We start from the raw sequence: 14,786 nt of genomic DNA, 5'->3' as shown, positions 1-14,786 counted from the left end.
TAAACGAAACACATTTCCGTGATTGGTCTTGCGGTGACATAATCCTTGCCTTTAATAAATGGTCGTGCATGCCCCAGCTGTAATGGCAGAAATCCCTTGCCACACTCTCTCCAAGTCCACGCTTCCAAGGACTTGCCCCCAGGCAGTGACTGAGCCGGCAAGAACTGGAAGCCGCGGACTTGGGAGATGAGAAGGTCCTCTGATGGGCAACTTTGGATTGTGGACATCCGCTTGACTCTGCCGAAACTTTCTTAGAATCGCACCATAGTCTAAGACTTTTTCTGCCAAACCTTCCTCCCTCCCTTCCTCTGTCCTCCATCCGGGTCTCACGGGCGCCATCTTCTGACAGCTCTCAGCTTCCTCCAGCTCTTTACCCATTTTCCCCAACAAGTCTTTTTCCCAATAAACCTATCCCACATCTAATCCCCTCTTGACATTTACTTCCAGAAAAGCCTGAACTAACATATCACTAACGCATCAAGAATTCCTACAAGTTTCATGAACTATTCCCCAGTGCAGAAATGCACTGTTTCATTTCAACAAGTATTTCTTCCCTTTTCTCTCTCTTTTTTTTTTTTTTAAAATAATTTATTTATTTATTTGACAGAGACAGATCACAAGTAGGCAGAGAGGCAGGCAGAGACAGAGGAGGAAACAGGCTCTCTGCCCTCAGCAGGGAGCCCGATGCGGACTCGATCCCAGAACCCTGGGATCATGACCTGAGCCGAAGGCAGTGGCTTAACCCACTGAGCCACTCAGGCGCCCTCTTCTCTTTTCTCTTACTGCATTCCCCAATCACATGCTGACTTGCATTTAAGATATTTGATCAATTTACTGTGTCTTACAACTAGTCTTATCGTTTCAGTGATTGTAGTACTCAATGCTTACTGCCTATTCAAAATAGGGATACAGTTTTATCATTTTTTCAAAAAGGGTTTTATTTATTTATGTTAGAGAGAGAAAGCACAAGCACAGGGAAGGGGCAGAAGGAGAGGCAGAAGCAGAAGCAGAAGCAGACGACCCGCTGAGCAGGTGAGCCCTCCTCAGGGCTCCATCCAGGACTCTGGGATCATGACCTGAGCCAAGGGCAGCCGCTTAACCCACTGAGCCACACAGGTGCCTCCATTTTTTATCATTTCTGAACAGCAGTTAATTTGTGACACCTGTTTTGTGAGACCGTGGGATGTCTCTTTTAATCTGGAGGTCATGACCTTTTGGTAGGGTTCTAATATATTCTTACTTTATGAGTGCTCTACGGGAAAAGAGTCTGTGAAGAACGGGCCCAAACCCATTGGGAATATGTATATCTTCTCAGTTCCTGACACTGCTCAGGGCAATGGGCTTTAGCTTCTTCTGGTCGAGGGCAGAGTCTGGCATTGCCATAACCCCCAGGGAACAAATTCTTCTAGAATCTGCCCATCCTGGGCAGAAAAAAGGATGATTTTGTCAGCCACCTTGTGTTGACCTTTTTGGTTTTCTTTGATGTGTTAAGAATGACCAAATCTAGTGGTATTAATACCGTTGAATGCCTTGGGGGTTTTGATCAAGATGAGGAGTTCTATTATTATTATTATTATTTTTAGTAAGCTCCACACCCAGTGTGGGGCTTGAACTTATGACCTTAAGATCAAGAGTCACATGCTCTATTGACTGAGCCAGCAGGGTGTGGATGATGAGAATTTTTTTTTTTAAGATTTTATTTATTTAACAGAGAGAGGAAAGAGATAACAAGTAGGCAGAGAGGCAGGCAGAGAGAAAGAGGAGGAAGCAGGTGCCCTGCTGAGCAGAGAGCCCGATTGGGGGGCTCGATCCCAGGACCCTGGGATCATGAACTGAGCTGAAGGCAGAGGCTTTAACCCACTGAGCCACCCAGGCGCCCTAGAAGATTTTTTTTTCAACCTTGAAGATTTTGCAGAAGATTAAATGAGATGATTGTCAAGCGGTTTAGCATGTGGGAGTCACTCAGTAAATGTACCCCTTGGCTTTTCCTGGCTGCACAGTATTTTGTTGCATGGATACACATTATATGTAACATTCTTCTAATAGTGGATAGGTGGACTTCAGTTGTTCCATTTCCTACAAGGGTGCAAAGGACATCCATGTGCACGATAGGTAGCATTGCATAGTGCTTAAGAGTATATCAGTCCTACTGGGTTTGAATCCAGTGCACGTGACTTTTTTTTTGCCTCTGATCCTCTTGGAATGGTTGAGATGAGAGGATGGGTGGAATGAATGCACATGTTGTTTGAAGACATCTCTTAATTTCTTATACCTTCCCCTGCACCCACCTAGAAGGTCACAGGTGGGTGCAGGGGAAGATACAAGAGTCTTGAGGCCCTTCTGCAGATGTGAAAGCTGGTGCACCCTATCTCAGGATCTCCCCACCCAAGGGTGTGAAGCCAAAACGAACTCATTGCATTTGACAGACTGTCCAGGGAGATGAGATAAGTGGGTGTCGGTGGGGGTAGGAGGTGTCAACCACAGAGCAGGGTGAGGTCAGAGCATGGAGCTCACCACCCTTAACCCTGTCCAGAGTCACCCACACAGCTGCTTAACCCTCTGAACCAATGACAGTCTCAGAGGGGACCTAGATTCCTTAGCTGGTGTCCTTCAAAAGTATCCATGAAAAACAAAGCTTCAGGACCCATGCACTGAGCCAGCAAGGAGCTCAGTTGGCTGGCCTCAAGGTTGGCCATGGCCATCGTTGTGGATTGGAGAAGCTTTTGAGGTTTTCAAAGAGGAAGTAGGGCATTTGCTTGTGGTTCCATTGTTTCTCCCTCTTAATGCATGAGACAACTCGAAGCCCAGAGTAGAGTGTGCCTATTCTACTAATAATAAATCCTGAGAATTGCATCCCACTTTCTATTTCAGCAACATTCAACAAGCCTTCTGATAACTGAGCTGTGAATTTCCAGGGATTAGGTCATATTTCCATGGGTGATAATCCCAGCGACTTGTCCAAGGCCTGAGACATAGTTCTCATAGTCGTGAAAAGAATACAGACTCTATTGTACCACACTGGTGGCTCTTTGTACATCCTCAAGGTGTCCCCCTAGCAATTCTTCCTTGAAATCTCCTTCCTCTCTGGGACATGGCAGTCCCAACTTGGGGCATGTGATCTTGAGTCAGTCACGTTCTTTCTCTGAGTTTCAGTTTTCTTGCCTGTAAACCGGGAATAAAAGCATTCATCTGGAGGGTCCTTGTGCTGATTGAGTTAAGCAAAACATGTCAAAATGCTTGGCAGTGTTCCTGGCACATGGTGAGCACCCAAATGCCAAAAGCTATAATTACTATGGTGTGCAGAGTGGCATGGAGGGGTAGAACAGCATTGGGTGAGTACAGTGGTCTCCAACTAGGGGCTACAGAATAAAATGGAATGTAGTTAATCTTTCCAGGTTTGACGCTCAAATTCTGGTCTTCCAAAGTGAGTCAGGAACATTTGTCACTTTAACACTATTAGGAAGCTGACTTGCAGATACTTGCCTAACTAGGCAAAGATTAATGTACAATACTAACATTAATCCACATTTGTCAAGTGCTTTCTTTGGGCCAGGCACTATTCTAAGAGCTTTACATGAATTAACTTGAGGATTTCTCAAAAGAACGCTGTGAAGCAAATACTATTATTATCCTCATTTGACAGATGAAGAAAGAGGCACAGAGGGGTTAAGTGACTTGCCATAAGGTCACAGAGCTGGAATTAACTCCAGCAAAGCTAATATTCTGCATCACTCCATGTATTACTTCCATAAGAAGGTCTTTTCCAGTCTTGCATGGAACAGGATAAAACTGGGAGTCCACAATACAGGAATGCCACATAGTTTGTCCATCCCTTCAGAGGAACACTATATTGTCAGGAAAAAGAAGGCAGTGGTGTATGTTCTTTTTTTTTTTTTTTTTTTTTTAAAGATTTTATTTATTTATTTGACAGACAGAGATCACAAGTAGGCAGAGAGGCAGGCAGAGAGAGAGAGGAGGAATCAGGCTCCCCACTGGGCAGAGAGCCCGATGCGGGGCTCGATCCCAGGACCCTGGGATCATGACCTGAACCAAAGGCAGAGGCTTTAACCCACGGAGCCCCCCAGGCACCCCAGCAGTAGTGTATGCTCTGCATGAAATGATGGCCACGACAGACAGTTGGATAGAGAGAGCCGCACAACAGTGTATGTATGGTGTGATCCATGTTGTATAAAAATAAAATAAAATAAGTTCATTTACTTGTTTGTAAGTTCATACATAAATGTCTAGAAGGATAAACACCAAAAAATTCACACTGGCTATGGGGATATTGCAAAGGAGAGGAGCTTCCATTTTTGTCTTTTTATTTTCTGCTGTTTGAAATGTTTACCCTCAGTATGTTTTATTTTGTCATTCACAAAAAGGAAAAAGTAAGTGTGTATGAGCTGGGAGCCTGATGACCCCTGTCCAGCCTTCCAGCTCTTGTCGGAGTCCTCTCTGGTGTCTCCCGCTGACCTCAGAAGGACACGAATGCTATTTCCTCTCCACAAGCACTTGCCAATTCCCTCTGCTCCCTGAGGACTTGGCTCAACCCGAGTCCAGGCATCTGTGCAGGTTCCCTGGCTAAGTGGCTGTGGTCCCCTGCCTGTGTCACCCGCCCCAGGGATGTCAGACATGGTGACATCACAGTTTGGCTAATGACATCATAGTGGACCCAGAGGCTGACAGGACAGAAGACCTAGCAGGTCCCAAGAGATGGGGGCAAAGAAGGGGTTGACAGGTAGAGGCTGTTTGGGGTGGGAACTTGAGGGACGGTGTCCTCAGCCCACCTCCCAGGACATCCTAGTCAGGCCTTTCAGGGGTTGGAGATCCAGAAATCTCCAAGGTCGATTCCCTTTTTGTTTCTAATCAAGAGGTTATCCAGACTTTTTTGAGAGTTGGGAGCAGAGTGTGATGCCAGCAGGAGATGGAGTTGGCAGGTGGAAGATGGGAGCCAATCGTGTGTGTGACTCCTCCTCGGGAGATGGGGCTGAGGGCTTCTGTGGGTGCTCCCCTGTGATTCCAGCAAAGAGGTAAGGGAGGCAGGCCTGTGGCCTTGGAGGCTGGGAAGGCCCTGGCTTTTGGTGCATGGAGTTTGGGTGGATCAAGACTTCAGGGGGTGCTGCAGGAGGAGCTCCTCCTGCTGATCGGGGAAAGGCAGGAAGCTGTCTGTACAGCTAAGTCACCACTGACTGATCCTCGACTCTTCCAGACTGAAACCTGTGGCTTCATCTTCTGTGCATATATTATGCAGGATTCTCAGTTTAAGCTATAGAAACCCTTTTGGGAGGATTTAGGAAAAGCAATTCATTTAAAAGTTGTTGGGGGAAACTCACAATATCTGGAAAGGCTGCAGAGGCAGGCTTGAAGAACAGGCTGGGTCAGGGGAGGCTGGGAGTCCCAGGACCACACACCTCAGAATCAGCCTCGAGAAGATTCTGCCACCTTCTCTGAACCCCTTTCTCTCCGCCGCCGCCCCAGAAGCCCATGTGGCATCATGTGCAGAGTGGACTCTCCACGAAGCTGTCACTTCAGGGCCACTGACTTCTGATCCCATCTGGACAGGGGCATCCAATCAGCCCAGTCCATGTCATGTGTCTGTATCATGTGCTGGGAGTGAGAGGTCGGAATTAAGTGTGTGGCCACTGTGGCTTTTACTTTTTTAAAAGATTTTTATTTCTTATTTTGGCTTTTATAGTGGGAGTCGCCTTCTGCCTCCCCTCAGACTCATGTCAGGGAAAAGCTCCCCAAGCTGGGCATACAAAAAACCCAACAGATGTCTGCACAAGAAACAAAAATGCATAGACAGTGGTCCCTGTCCTTGAGACACTCCCAGACATGCAGGAGTCAGTTATGTGGGAAGATAATTATGATAGGAAGTGATGGAGGCCACAGTGGAGGTGGTCAGCAGCCAGGGGCTGGGCGGGCAGGGAAACACCGATAACATGCCCTGGCCTATGGCAGACAGTCCAAGATGTCCCCATGTGCTTCAGGCCACCTAGATGGAATGGCTGGGTGGAGTCTGATGACTGGTTGGGGCTGTGTGTCACACAATGCCAGACATTGTGTGACACAGACACACCCACTGGGCAGAATTTGAGTCTCTAGAAATGATGCACCTTTTCTCGTTCACAGAAATAATGAACTTGCTTGGCCTAAAAAGCTACTTCCTGGTTAATGGAGCTTCCCTTTCGCTATCTTGTCATGCCCTACAAGCATTTTGCAATGTCCTTGAATTACCTCTTGTCCCTGTTGGGACCTCAGTGCTGTATCTGGATTAGAGAAAGGCTCTTGGGATAGGCAGACCAGAGTTGGGACAAGAAAGAGGAAGATGTATCTGCTGCCTCGTGGGTTCCTGCTCTGTGGCACCAGATTCCTACTCTCTACCCCATGTCCTTCTGGGTTACATGCTCTATCTGTGTCTGTGCCCATTCCTGTCCCTGCCTCACCATCACTGTCTTTGCCATCATCACCACTACCTGCCTCTATCTCGGCTGGGCCCCCACCTATAGAGGGACCCCAGCTCCAGCCTTTCAGCCCTGCTCTGTCCCTCTTGGACTCAGTCACATGGGTTCTCTAAGAACCAGACATAGCAATGCCCCTAACTCCCAACCCCCCACGCTGACCTTCCAGTAGCCCCAGCTCAGGTGGTCCAAAATCAGCACCTTGTCCTGTGGAGTTGCCACAGGTAGGCCAGGGCTGGTGGGTGGTTCCCTCTTACCAGGTCCTGCAGGGCCCCCCCTCCCCGGCCTGCCCGCCTACCCCCTTCTTCCTATTTGTGGCGACTTCAAGTGTAACACCTTCCTGTCATCTCTCATACTCCCTTGGGCCCCAGCCGCGGCGGCTGCCCGCCTGCCCACTTCCTTGCATCCCGCAGAGGGAACCTGTGCAGAACTAGGTGACGAGCCTCGTGCAGGCAGGTGACAAGCCTCTGCTGGGCAGGGCTGGGAGGAGTCCGGGAAGAGAAAAAGGAGTCTGGGTTTTGGAAGGCTGAGAGACCCGAGGCTATGTGCTAGGGTCCCGGGTGCGCTGGAGAAGAGAGGTGCGACTCCTGAGAATGGGAAGGAACCTGGGATCACTTGCTGAGCTGAGGTGGTCCCTGTGCTGTGTGGCCTGCAGTGCGAGAAGGTGGAGAAGGGGGCCGCTGGCTGAGTCGGCAGCAGAGGAATCGGCGCATCATCCTGTCAGGCCAGTCAGGGGACCCAGAAGGTCCTTGGCCTACTCCCTCGGATGCTTCCTGCTGAGGGACCTGAGCCTGGGCAGTCTGGGTGGCAGGGCCCTAAGGGTCCCTCAGCTGCCCAGAAAAGTCGTGTAGATGATCAAGGGTGCAGGGGCACCCACTGGCGGGGAGGCTGTGGTTAGCAGGAGGCAGAAGCCTTTCCCAGCATGGCAGGGAGTGGCTTCTCAATTCCTGGTATTCTCCAGAAAATCTGGAATGTTCCTTCAGGTCTCTGAGTTCGTTTAGAAGTAGCCTCCATGAGGACCTTCCTCTCTAGCCTCCTCTTCCCTAGGGATGGGGATAAGGCCTGCTCTGCTCCTCACCTCTGAGTGTCTCCTTTCAGTCCCCTTCCAGCACCTACCAAGAGAGCTGTCACTGGCCTCTACGTGCCAGCACAAGCCCTCACAACCTGTCCACCCCTTGTGTTTTGCAGACAGGGAAGCAGAGGCCAGGAGGGGCAGCAACTGGCTCAAGTCACATGATGGCTTGGTGGAAGGGTCAGCTCTAGAAGCCAGGCTCCTCTTTGAAGGTCTTTTCCTGCTCACTGGGACTGACCTGTCTTCCCAGGTAGTGAGGGCATGAAGGGGGAATCTGCTCCAGACTTGCACTGCTGCCAGAAGGCTCAGCCTCTAGGGCAGACGGGGGGCTCCCTGTCCTCCAGCCTGGACTTCCGGCTCTGCCAAAGTGACCAGGTAAGGAGGGATCCCAGCCCCCTCTTTGAGGTCAGCCTGATTATGGAAGGGAGAGGATGTCAGGATGAAGTGGGGAAAAATCTGAAGGAACCAGATTCCCATTGTTCCCTGGTCCTGGGCATCCCCACCCCACCCAGCACATTGTGGCAAAGGGCCCTTGAGGTGCCAGAGGTCCTCTCCCAGGCCCCAGGGGCTGGACTCCTCCTGTGGGGTGTCAGAAGGGATGGGGCCTGTGGGATGCTTGGCTTAGCATGTGGTCTGGGCCTTAGCACAGGGCCACCTTGGGGGCTTTCAGTCTTTGATGATAATTTTCTCCAAGTTCATCTTGGCTCCGTTCAAAGCAGAGTTGATGGTCTGAGACCCAGTGGGGCCAGGGTGGTCAGGAAGGGAGGGTGGGAGAGAGCACATGGCTAGTGAGAGGTTCTAGAGGGGAGGGGAGGGGAGGGCAATCCTGGCATGGGCATGAAAGTCCCTGAGGAAAGAAATTTTCAGTTGAAGGTTGGGGAAGCCATTTGAGTGACAGACGTGGTGGAGGGCAGCTCTTAGCTTTTCTTCTCCTTTTGGACATCAAACTAGAGCTGGAACCGCTCCGGGGACACAGGTACCCCAGCCCCACACCCCGAAGCCCCTTGCCTCCTGCTCTCCAGGTCTTCTCAGCTTGCAGGCCACTCTCTGACACAGTGGACTCCCGTGGCTCATCCTGGGCCAGCTGGTTGCACCCCTTGCCACCGGCACCAGCCCCCCAGGGCCTGTACCTGTACCTGTGGACCCTGGAGCTGACACCACTGAGCACAGCTCTGCAGAGTCTCAGAAGTGATGTCTTGAGTACAAGTAAGCCCAGGGCAGAGGGCCGCACCTGGCTGGAGGTGGGAGGCGGGGGAGGACTCCTAGGTTCCAGGACAGGAAAGGGAGGGGACCCAGTGTCCCCAATGAGGACAGAGCCTCAGGCGCGCTTTACTTCCACATTTTGGCCTGGAGTCCTAGCCTTGGTGGGGGGTGGTTTCAGGGTGACACCTGAGCCACAGGCGGTGGACAGGGGCTTTCTCAGGCAGGGAAATCTGGAGTACATGTAGCCAAAGTCCCAGGCATTGACGGTGATGCTTTGTTGGCCTAGAATGTGTGAGCGAGAAGGGTCCTTATTATAGGACAGGAGCGCGGATTGGGAGCCAGCGAGCGGAGGTGGAGTCCTGGTTCTGCCCCTTCTGGCTCTGTGACTTTGGCCACATCACTGAGGCCAGTTGCTTCTTGCGGGAGTGCAGGAGCTGTTCTAGATTTGTTGCACTGTAATGCACCTTTTCATTGCACACTTGTGAACTCGGGAGGCCACGTGGGAACCATGCGGCCACGTCCCGCATTTCCCCAGCACCGAGCACAAGAGTTCAGCGAGGTTGGCTGAGTGAATAAACGAGGACCCAAGCAGACAGTCTACTTTGTGGCATTTTTTTTCTTTTTAGTATTTCATTTGAGGTCCCTCCTCGCTTATTATCTCCCTTCTCCCTGGCTGTTGCATCTCCGTCGCCCTTGCTAGCTCCTCTCTACTTAACCTCCTCAATAACGCCATGCTCCGGAACTCAGCCCAGAGCCTTCTTCCCTCCCCTCCCCTGCTCTGGTCTCCTCTCTCCCCTTCTTTCCCTCCTCTCCTGTCTTGTCCACTTCCTGGAGAGTAGCACGGTCTGATAGAACTTCCTGCAATCAGGGACACTCGTCTCTTCTTGTGCTCTTTGCTACCATACCTCCCGAGCCTTTTAAATGTGGCTAATATGAGGGCGCCTGGGTGGCTCAGTGGGTTAAGCCGCTGCCTTCGGCTCAGGTCATGATCTCAGGGTCCTGGGATCGAGTCCCGCATCGGGCTCTCTGCTCAGCAGGGAGCCTGCTTCCCCCTCTCTCTCTGCCTGCCTCTCTGCCTACTTGTGATCTCTCTCTGTCAAATAAATAAATAAAAAATCTTTAAAAAAAAAATTGGCATAAATGTGGCTAATATGAGCCAGGAGCTGAGTTTTTGGTTGTACTTATTTTAATTAATTGAAATGGGGTCACATGTGTCAAGCGACTACCCATTTTGGACACAGCAGATCTAGCTGACCCTTTGGTGGTCTCATCAGGCAGGGCCCCAGACGTATGTCTTCAGCTTGGACCTCTCTTTTCAACTCTAAACCAGCCAACGAACCAACCAAACTCCAAACCGATTCATCCAACTGCCTACTTGACTTTTCCACCTGGATGTCTAATAAGCTTCTCAAATCATTTTCTCTCCCTAAAACGCTTGAGCGCTGCATAAACACTAGCTTTTGTCGGCAAGTGCAGACCAGGGAGGCTCCGAGAAGGGGAACTTCTGTCCGAGTCCTCCAGCAGGCTGGCAGGCCAGAGAGCTCCCCCACCCCCAGCTAGCTAGGGGGCCGGATAGATACGGAGCAGAACTTTCCATCAGGCTGCTGGGCCTTAACCGTCTTTCTTTTCCTGCTCAGAGCACCAGCCACCAGGGCTGCAGGCCGGCTCCACTGATGATGAGAAACTCACAGCCAAGTACCCTGCGAGCAGGGACAAGAGGGGAGGCCAGCAGGAAAGAGCTGGCGAGGGGGCCCTCTGCCCATCCCTCTCGCCTTACAGCGGCTCTTCCCCAGTCCCCTGGCAGAACAGGAAGAGCCCCAGGCCCTTGGCCATTTGCTCCTGCCCACTGCCTACTCCCATCTCCGAAGAACTCCCATTCTGCCTCTACCCCTTCTATCCTGGGTATCCACTTCTGCCTCCACCTCACCTGTTCACCTATGGGGCCCCACCTTCTGTCCAATGTCCCCCCCTCTTCATGCTGCCCCCAGACCCCTCCTATGCCACCAGCTTGCCGATGAGTGCCAATGAGGCTGGGCACCCCACTGCCCAGAGGGAGACCCTGTATCCTTACCCAGGGGCCTCACAAGCCTCTGGCCAAAGCCAACCTTCCCCGGCCTGGGATCGAGGTCCTGGAACTGCCAGGACTCTCTCCCCTGGGCCAAAGCTCGTGGGCAGGGCGGCACCAGCAAGGCGGGCACCCACAGGCTCCCGGCCAGGCACCACAGCTCTGCCTTACCCACTGAAGAAAGAGAATGGCAAAATCCTGTACGAGTGCAACGTGTGCAGCAAGAACTTCGGGCAGCTCTCCAACCTCAAGGTATCCACCTCCTGGGCTCTGTTGCTCCCCTCAGCATCTTTCCATGGCCCCCTCCTATCCTGATTCCAGAATCAAGGACCTGAAAGCTGGAGCAACTTCTGGGCAGCCCCTAGGCTGTGAGCTGGAATGGTTCACTGGGTCCCTCACTGTCATGTTTGCAGAAAGGGGATGCACAACAAGATGGCCACGAATGTCCTCTCCACCCTAAGACACTATCTTTGAGCACATCTCATTTCAGTCAAAAAAGGGGAAAAGTGAAGGAAAGGTTTGTCTGAGGTCACTTGGACTTCAGGGTGAGGTTAGGCCTTGATATTAGCCTCTCAAGGTCTACTGCAAACCTCTTTCCTGAACAACTACCTTTTTGGATCTCCTGTTAAGCCTCCTCCTGCTTATTTGTTTGAAGGTCCAGTGGGGGAGTGGATAGATTTTAGTGAGTCTAGAGCATGGACCTGATGACCTGACAACCAGCCTTTTGCACCCTACAAAGCAGCGTGTCACTGTGGGCATTGTCATCCACATCGCCCGGGGCAGGGGCAACAGGGCCCTTGTCTGTGTGTCAGGGCTCTTTGCATGTGCTGGTCACACTGAAGTTGAAGAACGGCCCTTTGCGGTCCTCCAGGGTGTAAGTTCTTAAGCTTTAATGAGATTCAAACCTGGAGAGCTAGGAAACATGCAGATTCCTAGGTCCCAGCCCTAGAGATTTTGGATTCAACTGGTCTGGGGCAAGGCCTGAGAATGTGCATTTTCCACACACTCCCAGGTGATGCTGATGCTGCTGGTCTGTGGATCACACTTTTTTCCCTACGATTATTTGCATTAGGAGGCACCTGGGTAGCTCAGTTGGTTAAGCATCTGCCTTGGGCTCAGGTCATGGTCCTGGGGTCTGGGATCAAACCCAGCTTGGGGGGTGGGGTTCCCTGCTCAGCGGGGAGTCTGCTTCTCCATCTCCCTCTGCTTCTTCCCTCTGCTCGTGCTCAAAAAAATAAATACATGTTTTTAATTAATTAATTAATTTAAAAGATTTTATTTATTTGACAGAGACAACAGTGAGAAAGGGAACACAAGCAGGGGGAGTGGGAGAGGGAGAAGCAGACACCCCACTGAGCAGGGAGCCCGATATGAAGCTCGATCCCAGGACCCTGGGATCACGACCTAAGCTGAAGGCAGATGTTCAATGACTGAGTCACCCAGGTGCCCCTAAATAAATGTTTTTTAAAAGATTATTTGAGGGGTGCCTGGGTGGCTCAGTGGCTTAAAGCCTCTGCCTTCAGCTCAGGTCATGATCTCAGGGTCCTGGGATTGAGCCCCACATAGGGCGCTCGGGTCAGCAGGGAGCCTGCTTCCCTTCCTCTTTCTCCGCCTGCCTCTCTGCCTACTTGTGATCTGTCAAATGAGTAAATAAAATCTTTAAAAATATTTCTGAGAGAGTGAGGGAGAGCAGGGGGAAGGGTGAGAGAGAGAGTCCAGGCTCTCTGCACTAAGCATGGAGTCCAATGAAGGGCTTAACCTTGAGACCACTACCTGAGCTGAAGCCAAGAGTTGGTTGTTTAACTGACTGAGCCACCCAGGCGCCCCTGTGGACCACACTTAGAGCAGCACTGCTCGGGAAAGATCTACATGGGCTATCCCTCACCTAGCCTTCTGATCACTGTCCCCTCCCAGTCCACAGGGCACCAGAAAGAGTAAGAGCATCCTGAAAAAATGGAAGAGAGGCCATGAAGGCAGTGATAGGGTAGCAAGGGCACTCAGAAAACTTGATGCCAAATAGGGGTCCTGTGGGGATGTGGGGAGAGATTTAGACAGGACCTGCTGGAGGCTTCTGGGCAGTTGGCAGCCTTTCTCCCACACCTGGCTCAGGTCCATCTGCGTGTGCACAGTGGGGAGCGCCCTTTCCAATGTGGCCTGTGCCAGAAGAGCTTCACCCAGCTGGCCCACCTGCAGAAGCACCACTTGGTGCATACGGGGGAGCGGCCCCATGAATGCCTGGTGAGACCCTCCTTCCCCCTCCCTGTACTCCTGCAGGCTGGTGAGTAGTTCCAGGCTCTCGGACGGGTGGCCCTGTAGCCTGCTCTCCCCAGGGCTCCTGAGCAAGTGGAGACAGGACTGGAGGCAAGGGTGGAGGCAGTGAGGGAGGTGGAGGGAAGTGACAATGACCCTTGTTAGCCTGGAAGGGCCAGAAAGTGAACCTGGAGGTCCCTCCCTAGGCCTGGAGCGAGGACTAGAGATGTGCGTCTAAGGGAGGAGAATAATAAAGCTGGGAGGTCCCAGGGAGTGGATACCGGTAACCTACTTCCCAGGGTTGCTGAAGAAGGAGAAGGCCTGGTGCTTGCGAAGTATACAAACACTAGCGATAACAGCAGCTGGGTGTTAGCTCCTGCTCCCTCTGAGTCCTGATACATCCCTTGGGAGGTCAGAACAGCAGAAATTCTTTCCCCAGGCATGAAAGAAGCATCGTAGTTCTAAGTCTGGGCTACTTGGGTACAGATCCCAGCTCTCCCTCCAGGTTGTGTGACCTTTGGCTAGTGGCTCTCCTCCTCTGAGCTGCTGCTTTCTCACTGTATTAGAGGAGTTACACAAGGACTCAGTCATGCTTCTCCAGGGTCCCCGGGAAGACTCTGTGAGACCAATTCCTGGCATGTGGCAGCTCCCAGTAAATGTTAATGACGCTCACGAAGGCTGTAGGCCCATGCTTAAGGGTCCTGTGTGATGATCTCATTTGGTCCATCATACCTATGAGGTTAGGTATTAATAGTCACAAATTAGTAGTTACCAATAAGGAGAACAAGGCTCAGACAGGAGATGTCACCTATGCGAGGTCACACAGGGAGTAAGAATCATGATACTAACCCAGGTCTGCCTGGCTCCAATGTGCCAGACACTGTGCGTCCCAGGAGAAATCATGGGTCTGGGCAGGCACAGGGAGGTGGTGGTGGTGGTGGTGTGGGGAGGGGTGTCCAAGGTAGGGAGTGGGAGCAGAGATCTGGAGCCAGCCACATGGGCAGAGCTGACACCTGTGCCCATTCTTGGCAGATGTGCCACAAACGCTTCAGCAACTCTAGCAACCTCAAGACCCACCTGCGCCTGCACTCTGGGGCCCGGCCCTTCCGGTGCAGTGTCTGTCCCCGGCGCTTCACCCAGCACGTTCACCTGAAGCTGCACCACCGCCTGCACATGCCACAGCCTCCCCGCCTAGCTCACGCCCACCTGTCCCTGGCGTCTCTTGCCTGCCTTGCCCGATGGCACTAGGAAGCCCTAGATCTCGTGGCGCTGCCATCAGAGAAGCAGATGGGCTGGGATCTGGAAAAGGTCAAAGCGGTCCTTGGCATCTGGGGGAAAGTGCAGGCAGCCAGTTTGAGCCCTGGTGCCAGGACTGCCCTGGGGAGGGGGCAGGAGCAGAACAATTAAAAGATTTTCTTTGTGACAAGTTGAGGCCTCTGGGACTTCATTTGCGGAGGGGGAAGCCACTGTGTATCTGTCAGATTCCACACCTCACCTGGAAGCAGGTCACAGAATGCAACCAGAGAGAGCCTGTGATGCCCGCTTATGGGGTAGGGGCTCTGGCAGCCATCCACATCCGGCTGAATTTGGGTCCTGCTCCCTGACCTGGTCCTGGCCCTCCCATCTCAGCTTGCCAGCGGGTGGTCCAGCCTTTTGGGACTCAGCATGGTACAGACTGTGCTGCCAAACACTGGGCACATTGCTCTCTTTCCTGAACAAGGGTTCCAGCACCTGC

The 14,786-nt window shown here is 52.0% G+C and overlaps 1 protein-coding gene across 11 annotated transcripts; it reads left to right on the top strand.

Annotated features, from left to right (window-relative positions):
- The first annotated feature begins 4,689 nt into the window (after window positions 1–4,689).
- Window positions 4,690–14,477, top strand: ZNF683 (zinc finger protein 683). Of its 11 annotated transcripts, none has more exons than XM_059137090.1 (7): window positions 4,690–4,738; window positions 4,872–4,937; window positions 7,788–7,908; window positions 8,391–8,739; window positions 10,374–11,053; window positions 12,911–13,039; window positions 14,084–14,477. In XM_059137090.1, the coding sequence occupies exons 2-7, from the start codon at window positions 4,912–4,914 to the stop codon at window positions 14,297–14,299; spliced, it is 1,521 nt and encodes a 506-aa protein (XP_058993073.1). In that variant the 5' UTR covers window positions 4,690–4,738; window positions 4,872–4,911; the 3' UTR covers window positions 14,300–14,477. The 11 variants fall into 11 exon arrangements, with proteins under 11 accessions (XP_058993073.1, XP_058993074.1, XP_058993078.1 ...); XM_059137091.1 differs by having other exon boundaries at window positions 7,784–7,908; XM_059137095.1 differs by having other exon boundaries at window positions 4,720–4,738; window positions 4,872–5,030; window positions 7,650–7,908.
- The last annotated feature ends 309 nt before the right edge of the window (window positions 14,478–14,786 follow it).

The sequence above is a fragment of the Mustela lutreola genome, chromosome 10 (assembly GCF_030435805.1).
Source record: "Mustela lutreola isolate mMusLut2 chromosome 10, mMusLut2.pri, whole genome shotgun sequence".
Lineage (NCBI taxonomy): Eukaryota > Metazoa > Chordata > Mammalia > Carnivora > Mustelidae > Mustela > Mustela lutreola.
Note: the sequence above shows the minus strand (reverse complement) of the source record. Positions and strands in the feature narration are given on the sequence as shown.

What these genes read in the sequence shown, in the direction of transcription:
- ZNF683 (XM_059137089.1), top strand. Translation starts at nt 7,055, where the DNA reads ATGGGAAGGAACCTGGGATCACTTGCTGAGCTGAGGTGGTCCCTGTGC. An exon ending in AAGTGATGTCTTGAGTACAA is followed by an intron (nt 8,740 to 10,373) that starts GTAAGCCCAGGG and finishes TTTCCTGCTCAG; the next exon opens with AGCACCAGCCACCAGGGCTG. An exon ending in AGCGGCCCCATGAATGCCTG is followed by an intron (nt 13,040 to 14,083) that starts GTGAGACCCTCC and finishes CATTCTTGGCAG; the next exon opens with ATGTGCCACAAACGCTTCAG.